The 19,382-nt window shown below is 37.0% G+C and overlaps 1 protein-coding gene across 1 annotated transcript; it reads right to left on the reverse strand.

Annotated features, from left to right (window-relative positions):
* Window positions 1-2,858: 2,858 nt before the first annotated feature.
* LOC111255394 (ubiquitin-protein ligase E3A-like) lies at window positions 2,859-18,178 on the reverse strand. Its single transcript, XM_022817325.2, has 20 exons — window positions 17,796-18,178; window positions 17,392-17,471; window positions 15,873-16,002; window positions 15,154-15,328; window positions 14,752-14,864; window positions 14,210-14,406; window positions 13,323-13,391; window positions 12,947-13,048; window positions 12,554-12,709; window positions 12,000-12,321; window positions 11,416-11,526; window positions 10,925-11,082; window positions 10,678-10,804; window positions 9,463-9,618; window positions 9,132-9,293; window positions 8,829-8,953; window positions 5,815-5,946; window positions 5,489-5,578; window positions 5,131-5,216; window positions 2,859-4,877 (listed from the first exon to the last, which is right to left on the reverse strand). Exons 2-20 carry the CDS (start codon window positions 17,440-17,442, stop codon window positions 4,691-4,693), a joined length of 2,649 nt encoding a protein of 882 aa, XP_022673060.1. The 5' UTR covers window positions 17,443-17,471; window positions 17,796-18,178; the 3' UTR covers window positions 2,859-4,690.
* Window positions 18,179-19,382: the final 1,204 nt, after the last annotated feature.

Below are 19,382 nucleotides of genomic sequence, written 5' to 3' on the forward strand. Positions count from 1 at the left end.
TTGGCGAAGTAGAGGATTCATATCTAGCAATATAAAATAATGATGACAGGTCGTTTAAATAGAAATCGCGTACACACAGGTCCATGTAAGGCCACAGTTCACCCGATGGCTGCCAATTTCAAAATTTCGTGGCGGAACTTCGTAAGTTTAAAGACAGTAAATGTACGTTGAGTGCAGAAAATTGTTGATTCAACTTTGTCATGGGTATATCAACAACATGTGCCTATAAGGACTTTTAAGGAGAAATTTGATTCTTCTAGGACCCGTTTTATGACTAATCCTTGGCGAAACCGCTTACAAGATACAGTGGAATTTTCCATCATAGAAATGTATTGGCACGACTGATCCCACGATGGACAACATCGTTTGTCCCACTATGATGACTAATTAGGAATTTTAACAGGAAGGAGGTCAAGTGATATTCACGCAGCTCAAGCGAGGAACTGGCGTTAAGATCTTACCATTATTGTAAAGAAACAAGTACATCTTTGCTAATTTCCGGCATCTAATTCGCGTAACTACCCTGCAAGTCTAGAGCTATGTGCATTGATTAAAGGAAACTCAATACAAGGGACCACTACGGGACAAATACGTATATCAAGTTTCCTTACGTAGAAAATAACCTGATCGGGCGTGCACACTCAACAGCAACACGAAAAATATAAAATATAGAACATTTTTCGATTTTATAAGTTTGACAGTACGAGCGATATAGAAGCGAATAGTCATAGCGTCAATCATAACTGTTAAGGGTCATTCTAGTTACTGTGTATCAGGTTTGGGGGAAGGGTAAATGGCACCGGTTTGTCGTGTCAATAGGCATAACGTCAGGACATTATCACAAACGGTAATGCTCGTCATTCGTGTTTAAATATATATACTATTCAGGGTAATTATTTCGGAACTTCTGAACAGGATCAAAATGTAACACATTTTCCACCAACCTTTTTTCCATATATTGAACGAAACGACTAACATTTCTTATCACCTATGCTTGCTTAGCTCTCCACTTATGGAAGGCCTCGTTCTGAAAATTCTGCTTTAGAAAAATTGTACAGGAAAGAACCCAGCCTCATATAGCATGAACAAGGCAGATGCGGTATGGAATGGGAAAGCAGGTTTTGGCAACTTCTTTCACAATAATTGTGTCGTTTGCTTACATCAAGCTTAATCAGTCTCGGCCATAGGAAGTCTTCAACCGGCGAAAAATCGGGGTGATGGAATTCGCTAGTGTGTTCTTAGATACTACAGGCTCTTGAGTAACTAAAACGTGAAGCAATCAATACAAACAGAGCTGCTTCAAACGTTTTCTCAAGACGGTGCAAAAAGCTCTTGGAAATTACAGCCTGCATACGGTGTAGTGTACGATACCGTCTTAAGCATTAGGCCACAATGAACATTTTAGCTCGGTGATTCAATCTTCTCATTGAAGTCCACGATAAAATTGTTACACTGATTTGTGTGAACAGAATTCTTAGTTGAAGCGTGAGCATCGGACTGACGGTATTTCATCCGGGACGCAAAACCCTACATCACATGGACTATTACGTACTGATAAACATATCGACCTAATGTGACCCTACGATCATAGTCACAAAACCTAAATGTTTCTCATTTGACGTCTACTGTCGTTAAACACAACTTAGGGAGTCAACATGATTTACGCTTATTCTGTACACATTCTAGAAACTGTATCAGTTGCCCCACCATATCAACAACACAAACAATTAGTGGGTGATTAGGTCTATTTGTTCAGAGAGACAAAATACTAGAGCTACACGAATAGATGCAGGTATAGATACATGAAATATAATCAATCTTGCGTAGCTAAGCGTAAATAATCGTAAACTTTTCAGGAACCCTTGTGAAATTTTTGAAAACACTTTCTCGAACAACAACAGCAACAGAACTAACCTCACAGTGCTTTGAGCGTATTTAAAATAACTAGCACGCATATGAAAAAAGAGTGTTGTATGTAATTATAGATTGTTATTACTATTTCTGGATATTAAAAAGCAACGTTGTTTAGGCTTATATCCCAAGGTTTGAAGTAACAAAGGTCCGTTCATCTGTATACCTTCATATGAATTGAAAGAGTCGAACGAAATCCAGAAGCCATCTTATAAAATAGATGTCTAAATTTACTGGATCTTTTCGATTATTACTTTTTATTACACAGCATCCATAAACCTTATCTTCACAGGATCAATTTGAAAAAATTTAGTGATGTAAAATTGTACTATCGTTGCAAAATTGCAAATCGAAGTAGAAATGGGCCTAACATCGTGGCCCGTAAAAGTTTTTCGGCAATTTTTTTCTTCTACTTTTACTATTGCTGCATCTTGTGATCTCTCGTATAAATGTTGCGAACGAGATTAATTTGTGGTATTACTGAATAAATTCTAATAGTTCAGTCTTTTCTACCCGTTTGGAAATTTCTGAGCAGGTCGCTACTTGTATTACGATAAAAACTTCTTCTTAAGTAACTGCATAAATTTACTCAACAATTTCCCGTCAAGTCTGATGAAATATTCAAGTATATGCCAAAACAGCAACAGGCACAATATTCAGTTCGCGAACATTTGTCATCATAATATTCGCAAATTCGAAAAGAGAGAAATGTGACCGATAGCTGCTTGCAAGTGGTTTCATGTGAGAAGTTATACAAATGTTGGGCATCTGCAAAGTGTGGCCCAATAAATGAATATTTGGGCAAACGAAGCTTATTATCGATTGGATGTCTACAGGATATGTTTCATATGTGCATGGCGAAATTGTTCTGAATGTTTGATTTAAATGGGTATTAAGTTTAGGCAACGGTTTTTCTGTTATCGCATAAAATTATTACAGGTTTCGCATTGTCTTTTTTAGATCGTCAGGTCTTTTTATTTCTATTTAGTAAGCCAGCGTGATTATCAGCACATATGCTCTTGGGCTATTAAGATAACAAGCTATACGCTAATATTTCGTTTAACACTGCCTGCATGAAGACATTTCTTACACGTTTATTCGTAGTTGTTGCTACACTTCATCGCAGTGTTGAGTCCTATTGCTCCGTTAAAGGCATGTAAACAATGGGAGAAAGACGCGTCTTTTGCCATGGTAAAACATAAGACGCCACACTTCCACTAAAACTTCTCAGCAACGAAAGGCTTTTATACGTCTTGATCGTTTGATTTTCCATAAATTTAACCATGGAAAGCTCGGCACCAGTGCTTAGCCATAACCGGTACATATTGTATCTCTTACTTCAATCGTCACTAACAATATTCAAATTAAGTGCCGGTTTTCTTGTTTAGTACTGTTCACAATAAAACGTCTTCCTAAATCAATGAAATATCAATAATCAATTTTTAACTCGACCAGTATACAGTGCGTACTCTCTTTTAGCACTGTCTGCGAAATTTTAAATCGTTGAGATCATCGAAAATAATTCAGCAGTAATTTCTTTTATCCTGAACAGCAGTTGGTAACGGAAGGCTCCTTCATTGTTCGCTATAGTGAAAGGCTATATCTGTTGAACACAATACAAAGATCAATTGATTGTAATGCTTTTGGGTGTCGAAAAAACAAAGTTTATAAAAGGAAGGGATAAAAGTAACGACATGAAACAATGAAGAGCTGTTGAACCGGCATAAACTGTTTCATTTTGAAGGTAAGGGCGAAGCTTGATTTACCCTTATACGTTAATAATCAGACTAAATCATCGACGAAGTATAGCAAAACATCACAATAAACCGCAGTAATTACAGACTAGCTTCTTCATTGATTGTAAGTGCTACAAAAACAAACTCTTCAGCAGCTGGCTCTAAAATCTGCAGGTGCGATAAAGTCTAATTAGTGACGGGCGTTTGCTTTCACCATACACATATAGCAAATAAACTTTAATTCGTGCTTTGTTTTTTTTTGTTTTTTTAGAAATAATCAATAGACACATGTACGCTGGTTGTACTCTCCTTTCCCATAAAGAAATCTTATATTGAATAATCCTACAACCCTGTAATGATACTTAGAATTACAAAAATTCTAGTCTCGGTAGATACTTTAAAAACAAACACAACAGACATGTTAATGATAGGCGTGCTATCTTTTAATGACATGGAGTTACCTAAATAACAAATCGATAATTGAGTTATGTCCATGCATAAAAAATTTGTCCACTTTGTTGAGGCTTGTAGAAAATGGTTCACATAAGCGTCGCGTGTTGCCCATCAATCGACAGCTACTGTCGGGATTAGATAATCATCCGATTTCTTCACCATTCACTAGCAAACAACTTTAAAGTTTCACTTGTCGTGTTTTCTTTTTCCTTTAACATGGTAACTTGCGTTAGAGTAATCTGTATCGTACACCATATTGACTACTACAGCGTATTCTCTATGAACCTTTCCACCAGTGGCTATGAATCACCCGTTATCTTCGTAGCCTGTGCCGTTATGTTACGTGAGTCGACATTACTCTGATCCATAGATCTGCCTACAATCTTTTATAACACTACCTAAGTTACAACAGAAGGGTGCGCGGCACCGTATTTTGTTTGACGATCCATTTTGGATATACTTCGTCGTGCGGACAGCATGATATAGCAATAGCTTTGTTTTCATTATCTTCCGTATAGTCTTTGATATGATCATTTGCATTAGGCGTGAATGGGTCATATATTTCGCAGTTTTCGTTTCGTCAGTAATGCCTACATGAGGCCAAATCCTTTGCAGTAGGTGATAGCTTTATGTAGTCGTTCCCGTAATTTCTCCTTACTGGAATATTCGGGCAAAAGCAGCACGTTGTAGCATGTATGGGCCGATGGTAGACGGTCGGAATCTGGGCCATTTCGATTAATAGACATTCGCAACTTGGCAAGGCCACCCACGGGCACTCTGAAATTATGAAGATGCACATCTTTTCTGCTACAGTAATTCACCCTGATATATTTGATGAATAATTTAGTTAAGTAGTGAAAAGGATAAGCTTCCGAAGAACAAACCTCATAGTACCAGCTACTAGTACATATATATGGTTGCTCGATCGGTAGATGTCTGAATCGGGAATGAATATGTTTGATCAACCCATCATTTTACTCTAAGAAGTCAAAGAAGTTAACGCATTTCGTGAAGCCACGGGTAAGCATACCGGTCACTTCCTGTAGTGAACTGAAGCAGAAGTTTTTGTTCATCATCGGCCATCTCATGAACAACTTCCCAGAACCATCGAATAACCTAAAATAACCCATACAAAAACCAGTAGATTAGCTGGTAAGACTCGTATATGGCAAAGAACACACAGTAGTGTTTATCTTACTCTATCTTTGAGAAAGAAGACGTGACGTAGCTGGGTTACTGCAGATACACATTTTTTTGTATCTATATGTTAAATCTATATGTTGAAGTACTCTATTGGTAAACGCCCAAAGCCTTAGTCATTGCGATTTTACACAACAATTTGTACAATAATACAGTGCTACTAAAATTTTTAGAATGGTGTATATCACCTCAGAATCAGGCTGATAACCGTCATATTCACAGCTTTGCTGAAGACCGTTGACATCAAAATCTTGTTGACCGCACACTAGAAGTTCAACCTAAATTCATTCAAACCATTCAAAAACCAAAATGCTCTTACTGTACTTAAATTCATCAGATAATTGACAAATCAAAGCTCAAATAATCGAGATAGAATATCATCACTCTACTTTTGAATAAGTTGCGCAAGTGGATTTTCCTTCTAGTAAAATCTTACAAATACTTCTACATTATATGACAGGATGGCATATACACATGGACTCATCGAATCCTCTGCTATTAGTTGCTAGCTTACTTCTTCAGGCCGGAACCACTTGGTCAGAGGACTGTCCTTAGTCACCATTTCAAATCCTCGTCGGAACGCATTAAATTGCCTTTCGATAGATCGATTAAGTAGAAAGTCAGCGTAAAGTTCCACAAACTCCACCTGGAATGAAGACAAACATGACGATAATTACTTTTCTGTTATTTATCTCCTTTTCATCATGAATACATTTTATCAGAAACGAATATCTATTGATTACAGATTGATTAGGAAAAGAGGAACTTCAAAAGCCCATCTACACAATAGCTATATTGTATTGCCATAAAATGTTCTCTAATAAATTCGATTTTATTTACAAAGAAACAATAGAAAAAAAGGTTCGCAAAATGAGAATCTATCCCTCCTCTTTTCTCTCTCTCCATATATATATATATGTATATGGATAAATTAAATTACGATTCTTCTGTGTAGACTATTACTAAAACCACCTAGACGAAAATAAACATCTTACTTCGGGGCTAAACCGCTCACTGGTCATTTTTAAAGGATCTTTTTTTGTGATACATAGGTAACTCCTTTTATAGCACTTGTGCGTCAAGCGATATTGGTACGCGAGGACTCAATAAGGTATCGTTTACGTATACTCTATATAAACAATCTACCGGAAGTATTTTCTGAGCTAGTTACAATCCAAACGTCCCAAAATCGCAAAGGCTGGAAATGGCTAATAAGCTTGAGAGGTGCAAAATGGAGCTGCAACTCTTAAATAGGCTAACCATGAGACCTTATTTGGATGACCCAATTAAGGATCAATATTCACGAAAACAGTCGCTAAATTCTGTTTTAAATATTACGGATCATAAGAAATGGCTTTTTTACGTGTTGGTGAACTTCCGAACCCCTTCAATCTGATTTTTATTCAGAATATTCCACCTTGCCTCATGGCAATTTTTTTTTTGGAGCCGAATGGTTATCAGAGATCATCGATTTCAGGGTAAAAAAAAAATGCAGTTTTGAATTTTGGTGCGATGCACTCCATACAAAGTTATTTGACAATAACTGACACTCACTAATATTCCGATGACGAAGCACTGTTTTCGGCTATGGCTTTCATCAAGCAGTACCCGTTTCGAATCACAACATTCGTGACCACCCGACAAACCTCTCGCTAAGCTTAACAGTATATATATGCTATGCAGAGCGACGACGACTGGGACAAATTTTGGTTAGCGGTTTTTTGCTGCGGGTATGCGTTCATCTTCTCTGCTACCGGTAGAAAGCCTGATTTTTCTAGGAAAAAGCCGCATGAACTTCCTCACTTATCTGGCACCGACGTTTTGCCGCGCTTCAATGAGACGCTTGAGAGCGGTTAATGCATAGGTTGACCTAGAGCATAATCTTTAACGAACTCGGTCATTTCAGAGTCGATACATTTTGCTCGAAGATGTAAGTGATTTAAAGACCAGGTACAGCGGTTATCCATGTTCATATCCATATTCATACACTGTCTAAAACTACTGTCAATAAAACACGCCAAAAATCAGATCTATATCTTATTGATCTCTTTTCTGCCAAGTAAAAACTGTACATATTATGAAATAAAGGAATTAACCCCATTCTACCAGGGCTTGAACATAATAGTTGACATAGCTGCACTAAGCATGCAAATAGACCGTAGAGAAGCGAGCAATATTGCTACTGTAAAACCCACTATAAAATGCCATGTAGGTAAGGAATCGCTACCGAACACGCAAAAGCTAATACAGAATGGAATACATGAATGGCATTACTCTTGGGCGATCTCAGGTGACGAATTCAAGTGTATACTTATTTATGGTTGAATGCCTGTATATTTAATTTATTCGAAGAAATACAAAATGGAACACTTACTCACGAGAGAGAATAACTCAGAATATTTAAGTATGCCCTTGGATAAGGAGCTGACCTCATAAGGACAGCCGTTACACTTTAATGGCTCTCAATAGAAGCGTTCTTCAAAGGAAGTCGCATAGCATCAAAAAGAGAAACTTTCTTTTTCACGGATATTGCTTCTTGTTCAATCGCGTTTTCTGTCTTATTCCCAAGTCAAATTAGTTTTTTTTTTTATACATACAAGATTGTGTAAATAACAGTGAATGAGAAACCTATGAGTAAAACTGAGTATTTAGACCTTACGTAATTGGATAAGTTGAACTTCTGTCTCGGATATCGAAAATGGTATTCATCGTACCTGAAGGACTTAAATTGTTTGTCTAATTTAAAAGCAGTGTCATACATAAACTGTGCTGTTGCGTTCATTTTGCTACATTCTTCCTGCTCGACCTGGGAGCATTCTGTGTACTAAGTTCCTATACATGTACGAATATCTACAAATACAGATGTATATAGTAATGGAAGTTCTATTGGCCTTTACGTGCGGCTTTCTTATTATGACTTAACTGATGAACCCCATGTTATATATGGGGAAAGGCTCTATTTGTTGTACAATCTCGTTGCAATTGTTTCGCTTGTATTACAAATTGAACCTTATTTTTGGTTTCCAAACACAGGCATATCGGATGAAAAAATTTACGGAAGAAGGCACTTACAATGCCGAAGAGCTACGGAAACGATGTAATCGGTTGGTTCTATATACGGTGAGCACTCCTTAACTAAGAGATATTGGCTCCTCTAACACCCCTTATTGGCCCCTCTTATACTTCACGAAAAAAGACTCAGCGCATTCCAGCGCAGAAAATCGAGTGGAAACCGCTCTTTAGGTAGAAGATGCTATTTTTTAAAGCTATACTCAGATGCTGCTCACAAGGCGCGTTTGAGTAGCACTGTCAGTTATAAAGTCCTCGCCGTACAATTCACACTTATCCCGGGCCGTTTCGATGGCCTATTGACCTTCATGGAAGAAGATTAAAATAACTGGAATATTTTGGGACCCGAATAAAACATCGATAGCAAGGAACCTTCCAGTGGTACGTAACCATCTGTCTTTACGTCCTCTGTCTTTATACTAACTCTGTCTGTTATTACCACATAATCTTTTTTGTTACCTTGTTTGTGTGATCAACGACGATGCTATCTCCATTCGGTCGAAGGTCATGGGTAAGCGTGGCACCAAACACATCTTTATAAGTTACTTGGAACGTTTGACAGAACACATCCGTAATGTTCGGTTCTAGTCAGAGGGAGGATAGAAAACGTGTTAGTTCATGAACGAACGTCTACGCATGATAGTAGCACAAAGCTAAGGGCCAGGTTTTAATGTCTGCCATAGGAAAACCAATCCATAAATTGTACCCCTTCAATGATTTGATAGTAAAAACTGCAACCGATGCACCTTCTCAAGCACTAACCATTATAAACTAGCATTTGATGAAGACCCTTGGCAAGACTAGGATCATAATCGATTAGGTCTCTGTAGGTTCCTCGAGCACCAAACAACTTCCGGTATACCACCATCGGAAGCCGGATATCCAGAATGACATTATTATAGATAGCCAATCCGAGAATGATGCCTGTAACGAGCGAGAAAATAAGGTATTTAAAGCCTTCAAATAAACAATTCAACGACAAAATGATAAAGTTATCATAGAGAACGAAACATTTCTCCATGTTTATTAAACTCACTGATAGAACTTCGTTTACATAAGCGATCATGTTGATAGGTGCTATTTACAAACGTACCAATAAGGCCAAACTGAGCATCGGCTTCGAACGAAGTTGGATTAAACCAGTAACTTCGTGTCTCCTCATCAAGTGTGAACATTCCGAAATCTGGATTAAATAGTTGTTCCACGACCAACTGGAAAAACTCCTTCGAAACGCCACCCTCGTCTACGCCTGTGAAGAATTTATGATATAATTATTATGCGAGACCATCGCGAAATTTGACTCAAACATTTTTGCTTACTGGCAAAATTTGCCTACAAGCTGAGTCGTTGACAAAAGTTCTCATGGCCAAGATTTTACGAAATACATGAAACATGTAGGCTAAAGTTAGTTTTTATATATCCCATGTCTGATTCATAACTTATTTATAAGTTACCAGACCAAAGTTAGATCACGCTGGTATAGCACTGAAATAATCATCACTACGATCCAATATTGGTAATGGCATTGTTATCGCTTATTATATAAAATGATCAAATAAAGTAAGCTTTTTTTTAGTTTTCTTCAGTACGTTATATATATATATATATATATATATATATATATATATATATATATATAACATACAATCTCAGAACCTCACATTTAAAGTTCAATTTGTATCAATTAAAAAGAAATACACTTGTGTAAATAATAAATACAGGCATATTTTAAAAGAAACGTCATATACGAATATCACATGATAATTCGGGCTTAGTTGGATGGCTCTTGTTTCACGATGCCTAAAGTTCACAATGGCCAAAAAATTTCAATACAAAGTTGTCATATGAAGGTCTCGACACGGGGTTTTGTAGTCAATAGAAATTAGAAAAAGAGGGGAAAATCACGAACAAGCATATTGGATGAAAAACCTAAAACCTTTCAAAGAAAGCTATTTCTTATCTTAAAAATATATTCGGACCTTACAGGATGGCTACAAGGCAACAAACGACGCAGTTTTACAAAGTGGCTCAGTTCCCTATAGTACACACATCAGCTTTCTGGCAATCACGAGCTGTGCTTGGAAATACTTCGTGATAGTTCATAACAACCATCATTTCAGAAATGACGCAATGGGCCTACAGTAAAACCGCACTACCTTTTCTGAAAAACGTACATGAAGGCGAACCTCACAAATTGTATATTATGAAAGAGGATTATAATACACATGCAAAATACAAATGGAAATGCAGAGTATATCATGAATATAGTTTATAAAATTCGTTTGGGAATATAGCTGCACTATCGTACCCTGTTCTCCCTCAAATTCGACGACAAGTTGCTTCTTAAGATTTCCAGGGTTATCGAGTGCATTAAGTTGTAGATTATTAAGCGCATCCTCAATGATATGATCACGACGAACTTGAAGCTTAAGGACCTAAACGACGACATATAAAAAATTATCTCTTTATATCATTTTGCTAGGTAATGTAACCTCAGAATCGCCAGCTTAAGACGTTCTTTAGAATTCAAAAAAAAAAGAATTGAAGCCAGTTACCGGATTCAATTCATCGCCGTGCATGAGAGCTGAAAAGAAATCGAGTGCTCTGTGGTCGTTCATCTTCATGCGGTTGTCCAAATATAGAGCTTGGATCCGTGCTGTCGGAGTCAGCACGAACGGACAAGACAAAAACGAAAATTTATCTGTTCGAGCCCCTGTGTAAACGAAACATTTCGAACAGAACTACAATTAGTTTTTGTTTTCTTTATCGTCTGGCTAATTACCCTTGGTAACACATAACAGGCTCCTTATCCATTTTTCTCGAGTCTCAGGTGTTAGAATGGCATCAAACAATAATACGTAAGGTAACATATATCCCTTATTTATCGAATCGTAGAATCAAACTATACAATACGTGAGCCTGTTTAGGTATCCAGGTAAAGATATCGTAAAAACTCTGACAAATGGAGACTGAACACATACATATATACATACACTAAATATATTGCGATGAGTTTGCTCGCTCGTTTGGTATTAAAATCACGTACCTTCGCGATAGTTGTTGTAGTCGTGCTCGATACTGAGTAGTTCCGAAAGCAATTCATTATAGAATTCATCGAGGTCGATTAGAGGCTTCCGGCAATCCAACACATCGATGCCTGAGTAACAAGTCGATCACAGTTTGCTTCAAAGCTGAGTTAGAATATTTAAGCTAAGAAAGCTCAATACTAAAAACTGATTTTACAAGTGGCAGTGTTATCTGTGGTGTTCAATTTATGCAGGACCGCACACTCGAGTCCCCACTAATCAAAGATTCTAAGAAAGAATTGTCCTAACCTGAACGTGCTGTGCACTTTGGTGATACTTACTCTTTTGGTTAACCTTTGTGATTCGTGCTCAGATGAGAATATAAATTTGTAACATCGATAGTTGTATTGTTCGTATGTCGCGATATTACTCACGGCAACCAGCTAAGCAACATAATATATAAGTCATAGTGATTGAGCTCATCATATTATGATATATACATATATGACTGCGAAATACAGAAAGATTAGAAAATAGAAGCGTGTGACTTGTGACTCCTTATAGAGTCATCAAACAAATCGGCCTTTTTTTGCCTTTTCCATACCTAACTCTGATAATAGCGGATCCGACTGACTGAAAGTGCTATAGTGACTTTGAGCGCCTTGGCCACCTTTTGCCGATCTGCCGCTATTACTACCGTTGACCCGTGAAACAGGAGCCCCTCTTCGTCTCCGTTTGGCTTCGTTTGAAGTTTGAACTGGTCCGGCTTGCGCTAATCTTTCTGCTGTCCCGTTTAAAACTATCTCCCCGACAGCAGACGCACTACCTTGGGCATCTGCGCCAGCCTCTCGAGATGAAAGCATTTCATCTTCTGACGCTTCTTCCGACTCTTCAAGCTCAAGACCGGCCACCAGCAGAAGGGCATCCTATGAAAAACGCAAATCCCAGAAATTACCGAGGCTTTATTCTTACGTATACAATGAGGTGTGTTAGTTAAGTGACTTAAATGAATAAACGTAAAATTAATGCACGACAAAGCTGTATTGAGATTTCATTAGTTCTAGAGATAAGATTATATTTATCCATAAAATTGATAAATCTATTGCTTCTGCTTTAGTATATTTTTAATTGCGGCATCGGTTTGTGATATGTTTTTACCTGTTCACTATTTCCCACAGAACCGTCAGCTAGAGTGTCTGCGTCAGACCTCAAAGGACCAGACGACGCAGAGGGCAAGCTCAGCTTAGGTTCCATATCTCCGGCTAACAAATCCACAGCAAAGAGAACACGCAGGAAACGCGTGGCGTCGCAGATCTTGAGACGAAGCGACCGAACAAATAAATTCGTTTATCGAACTAAGGTTAGTTTTGATGAGAACGGCTGCTGAAATGAGTAGTTACGCTGCTGGGACTATAAAAGGTAGGCATGCATTGTTCGGTACTTAAATACTAGCACGACAAGGTTTTTATTCGAGGCTCGTACGCTACTCCTCCTATGGAATGTTCCAGTCGATTAATTAGTTTCTAATAATAGCTGAAGTTAAGTACTAACAACTTGGTCTTCGCTTGTTATGTAGTCCACCCGGAATACTGCTCCTAGTGATCTTGTCGTTATTAGCTGTTGAACTGTATACACAAGCTGCTGAAAACGACTCTGTAAGAATACCAGAAAAAGTGAAACTCATGCAGTCACTTGAATAATTTCGTTACGTTTGGTATGTGTTTTGTCCCATCGCTTAATTTCCCATAACCAAAATACTACGTCTTGAGATTGAAAATGCATACCTCTTTACTAATTACATCATCCAGTATGTGTTGTTTCCCTAAAAAAATCTTGTTTCATTGAAGGTGAAACTCTCAGCACCCCAAACCCCCTCAATGAGATTATATCTAAATATGTGTGTCTTCCACACAGGAATAATACAAACCGGTGAATCACGCCATACAACCGCTAGTATTCTTGCTAATTTAGCTTGAGCAGGAATAGGTAACTTCACCTGAAATTAAGTTTTGTAGCCGTTAGTTATAACTTGTCACTAAGTGTTTGTTAGAAACCACTTCGAAAACTATTGCACCAGTATTTCACAAATCATACTTTAGATAACTGTCGTATATTCATTTTTAATCTTTACGGCTGCCTCTTGATGTCTGTGTATTGTAAAGCCCTGTAATTTGAATTCTAATCATGACATTACACAAACTATAAAAAGGGCTCAGTGGCTTCATAACACGAGTCGCCGAAGCCCTTGAATACATTAAGTTCAAGTGCCAAACACGAACATGGTATAAAAATTCAATATGCATAAAGAACTCACAGTCCTGATGCTTGTTTAGTCCGATTGTTATACGGCAGTGCAGATACAGGTATGTAGCTATTATTCCAGTTTATTACTACTTCCATCTATCCTAGTATGTTCATTCATACACGAATAATTTGAGTAACCGGCCGTATAAGATCTGTTGGAATGGCTAAATATGAAGGAATAAAAAATATGTTTACGTGAAAAATGCATAAAAAGTGGAATATATTACGCGTATAGGTTTCTAGGTATGTGATCTGAACTTGCACATAAGAAATACTTTTCTTTTGAAATACAGCATGATACCAGTGATTACTGCTCTCGTTATTTTTATTTCACTAACAGAAGTTTGGCTATTTTGACATTGCTATACTATATGTTTTAATCAATATTGCACAAAATATATTAGGATCATAAAAAAATATTTCCCTTTACTCAATACCAACTACTAAATAATCCCAGACTTTTTATCATTAATCAAGAAAGCACATTTTATGATTCCAAAATATACTAACTATGAGACTGCAGAGATCGGGTAACACATTGGCAAGGGCTGGAATCTCAAGCATTGGTAATTCGAGCAGGAGGATTATCATGGATGAAAATCCTGGTTCTGTTGGAGACACCCGACCGGTGCGGAGATCTAACTCCAGGGACTGACAGAAAGAAGGCAGCGTATTTGTCAGTGGACGCACTGCCGGTATACTGCCATCTGCAAGAACACATAAAAAGAAATAAATGATCGAATTCAGTGGCTTTTCATTAAACGCGAGTGGCAAGTAGAATGCGTTGATTTATAATTGTTGTCTTAAAAATTACTGATTGTCTTCAATGCAGCGTGATTTGTTGAGTCCAAAAGTGTTTTTCCTACTTTGCCATTATTGTCAAAATAGTCCTCTACAAAAAATGATGTTTTTCAATAAAAGCAGTATACACTAACTGGATCAGAAGGAGATACTGAATCTGCTTTTTTGGTACAGCATGGTATGTTACAGGTAGTTTTGAATGAATGCATATAAACGTAAAACATGTAAACCTTAATCACAAGAACATTTACCCTTATCCTTGAGTTTAAAGAGGATATCATAGCTTCTCCGGACAGCTTCAACATCGACCGTTTGCTCTAGAACAGCGTCTTCCAAATCAGATCCGATCGATGTAAGCGATTCTCTAGAAAAATATGAAGTTGAAATTTAAAAATGAAAATTTATTTCTCATTTAGGGTGCCAAGCGCGATTCAAAAATAACGTTAACAATATATGGTTTCAGGGTCATAGGCCCAGGTTTAATTCAACATGCTGCTACTTAGTAAGAGAGAAATTACACGAGTGGTCGAAACGTTTAGACAGTCAAAATGACGTGCTGTCGCAGCAGATATCGATGTAAAACAGTGAGACATGAATCATAACGCACGCGGAAACGAAATGAAGCATTACTATTAACCGTTTATATCACAAACCTCCGACGTGAAGGTTCAGATGAATCGACGTCCTTTTCATCTTCAGTTTGTGCCCGAATGGCCTCTTTACCAGCGCCAGCCAAATCCTCTGAACATAAATTTGTCAAGGAAGATCTCGTAGGCAGAGGTCGTTGAAAGGACTGTTTCAATGCACAATAATCCGAATAAATCCGTCCTGTCATGTAAAGAAGGAGCAAGGCAGTTACGTAAAGCTAAATTATCGTTCACTACAGGGCTGCATCTAAGAAGATACAATAAAATAGTTATTATTAACAAGCACCTTCCATTCATTATAGTTATATATATTTATAGATTTTATTTTTAGATTTTAGACGATTTATTCATTTATTTTTTACAAAATTTTTTCAATTTACTAAAATATATGGTCTATAAATCGTGCGACATAAAATTACGTTATACATACATACATACATAAAATTAGATTAGTATATTTTAAAATATTTAATTAATGAACCAAAAATAAAAATATTTGAATAAAATTAGCCACTTTTCACACTCATCCGTGAAGAACGCTTATATATAAAATATGGTTTCTCAAAATACAAAGATAAAGTAATATTTTTTTGTCTTTTTTTGATTCTGTCTATACCTCTTGATTGATGATCTCATTGTTCCAACCTGTAGCATCATAATTTAATTTGCAATAATATTGGCTGTAAGTGTTTGAAAGTTTTTTTATTATTTTTATATTTATTTACCTAAAGTTCGTATAAGTTCTGAAAACGATTCGGTAGTCTCGGCTCGTCTTGCTATCTGTGCAACAGCTTCTTCCGTGAGAAAGGCATACCCTTCATCACGGATTCCCAGTAGTATACCGCCTGCAGAATCCTGAAGTTTGAATTTAATGCCAAAAGCTATTATTACAAGATCATCCGGCAGTACGTAGATAGAAGTCCACAATCGAGAAAAAAATGTTAATGTTGTAAACGTAAAATTACGCTTATTAAAGTTAGAACGAGTAATGGTTGCAATCAGTGCACTGTGGTGCAACAATGATATTAGGTGCAAAGTACCAATCTAAATGTAGGTCACAGTGATTAAGTTAAATCTAATCGTATATGAATGTTCATAGATTACCAGTGAAGAATTCGTAACAAAATTTTAGCTGCTGCCAGTTACAATACAAATTACAATACAATCGATGTGGTATACTCATATGAGAGTAGACAGTCTTTGTTAACTGAAAGCTGGGTGCCATACGGACTAATTCATCTTTTAACGCAAAGAAAACTCGTAGTTTACATATTGTACACTTCTAAAAACATACACGAACTGGTCCAGATGAATAATTCATACGGTTTTCTTAAAATATTATGACGAAGAGCTAGTGAAAAAGCTTTGAACAAAGCAAAATTTAAGCTGTCAAGTATCAATTACTCGGAATATAGCTTATAATATTTATGTATTCCTACAGAGTATAATGTATTCATAACTGATTAAAAAAAATCCGAAAATTCAGGTAAAAAAGAAAAAAATCATGTGCGAAAAGTGGGATTATTGAGTATTTTGCTGAGTTGCAGACGTAAACAACTTGCCTTACCCGTGCGGTTAATAAAGGACAAGACACAAGTCAACTTTACCCGGAAGTGAATAGTGAACAGCTTAAAGGAGCTGTGATTTCAGTAAGGTTAACAGGACGGTAAAATGCCAGATAAGTCGACCTAAAGGAGATCATAGACACTATCCATAATATATCAATTTTTTCTTTGTTATTACGGCATGGAAAATGACGTTGTTGACAAAAATACTTAATTATCGATCTTATCGCAGATGCGAAGGATTTAGTAGATAACCTTAATTTGTCGCCTTCAAGTTCTGTAACTTGTCGGCGTGTCAGGCGGTTTGTGCTAGAAACTGAGTAAGTCTCAAAATTAAGTACGTTAACAAAGAGACCCCGAAGAAACGTTTCATGGTAGAAAGAAGATCTTAGGGACTGTAGCGGACGCCGTTTTCATCTATATCTTGCTAGAAAACAGGTTGTTGTTGGCCAAGAAAGCCCGACGACGATACGCAGTGTTTCAGCGCAGTCGGTCTTTAACTGCCACGCTCAGATTCGCCCATTCTATTTCGTTAAATCAGGAAACAATTAACTAATATAACTATGAAGAGTCGAAGACGAAAAAAAGCCTTTACATGAGTAAAGAATTTTCTCAAATGCGCAGTGTAGCATTTTTTAGAAGTATCATGTTAAACAGTTCAACAACGGGAGGTACTTACCCTTGGCGAATCGCTATTAGGGACTGCATCATCACGTCTATTATGACTCATTTCACAGCCTTTATCTTCTTAAATCGAGACTGAAAAAATGAAACCAGAGAACGTCCTCTATTTATATTCAAATACTATACTAACCATTTTATCGTAAAATGCCATTTTTTTAGTAAGGTACATGATATAGCTTGATCGTCAATGGCTAAGCACGAGCATTATTCATTGCAAAAATGACTGCTGTTTACAATTTCAACTATCACATTATAAGACCCAAAAATACGTATAATTATTACTCCGGTACACATTGTCATTTAGAGCGAGTCAGCTTGCGATTTTATAAGGGTGTTAAACCTGTCGATAGACTTGGAAATATCTGTTCATGTGGAACTACTGATTGCGTAGTCTATTACCTTGACTTCCCGCTAAGGCCGCGGATATCCTTCTACAAAATTTTGAGAGCCATCTAGGCGCCGGTTCCTTTGACAGTGCAGCAAGTCCGAATCAGTTCTTATCTAACTTTCTGTCACGACAGCTTTCTCTTATTATTTGTTTCCGTGTGCACAGGCAGTTGCACTCACAATTGTTCTCACATAACGATCAAACACGTTGGCAAATCGTGAATATGCGTCTTAGTTTTTACAATGGCTCCCGTGTTTGCCTGCTGCAGGATGAGTGCCTTAGGGAACACACTCTTTGCCTCCTGCATCGGGAAAAGATCATCTGTTTTGGACCACAACCAACAGGGAAGACCACACATCATCGAGGGCAGCCTTTCGAGCCGGACTAGCAACTGGACGGATGGACGCATTTTTATTTATCTAGTAGGCAGCGGGAAAGAGAAGGAAGAGGGAACAACTCGAAATAAAATTGGCCCGCACAATTGGAATACGTTTTTAGTTTAAAATTTGCGACTTATTAGATTAATTGAGGAAATTCTTATAATTAAGATGCCCAACTCTTCTATCACTTGTAGCATAAACGTAAATAAAACTCACAGTCGCTGTCTACGATTCAAAATGTGCTTGCTATTTATAATTTGACATAAATCAGACTACTTTACAAAGACCCACGCTCAGTATGACTAATAAAATTAAAATTAGAATTCACGTAGATAAACTAGCGCACTCGGGTCTTTGAGGCATTTTCCTGTTCATTTGCAAAAAACATCTATCAATTGTGAATAATGGTTATTAGATATGTTTATAGTCACTCTGTCTAAGGCATCTTTTACTGTATAGGTACATGACGTCCTAAAGTCAATGCTATGATCTTGCAGTTGAAAACTTAACCATTCAAACCGACTCGCTTATGGTTCACGATAATGTGAAACAGTCTATAACTTGCTCTAATTAATGTCTTCAATTTGGCTTTTAATTAAGTTGACATACTTTTCAGGGTCCTCTTTTCATTATTATATACTGACTATACCTAGTAGCCTTTGTTGCCTAGCGTATGCACTATTTGGCATATTTAATTAATAACAAATCGTGCATTCCTGAAAATGTTAAATATTTCAGAACTGTTAGCTTTTGACTATAGAATATTTGTATTTAATACCTTCACATTCATCATGAAAGAAGAAAATTGAAATTCGTGCACACTACTACCTGCAGTCGACTGAAATTCGTCATATTTATCAGTTAGTGTCCTAATGCGCTTTGCGTTTTTATAATAGCTCGGGAATTGATTTCATCGTCGCTATCGATTAGATATAATAGGATCTATGAATTATGTAGTGACGTTGAGATTACATTTTTTATATTAAGACGAGGGTAGATATACAATATAATAGAAAAGAGCAGGCAATGATATGACAACTACGTATTAACCTTCATAGCGCCTTACACACTAAGGACCTATAATGGAGTATTAAGACAAACAATTTTACCGACCTCCAGAAACAGGCCTGTACCTTGCTTTACGATGAGCAATGTTTTATCCGGTTTAGATACTATTTGTATGAAGTAAGCGAGCAGTATTTATAAATTCAATATATA

This window comes from Varroa destructor, unplaced genomic scaffold (genome assembly GCF_002443255.2).
Source record: "Varroa destructor unplaced genomic scaffold, Vdes_3.0 BEIS01000001.1, whole genome shotgun sequence".
NCBI lineage: Eukaryota > Metazoa > Arthropoda > Arachnida > Mesostigmata > Varroidae > Varroa > Varroa destructor.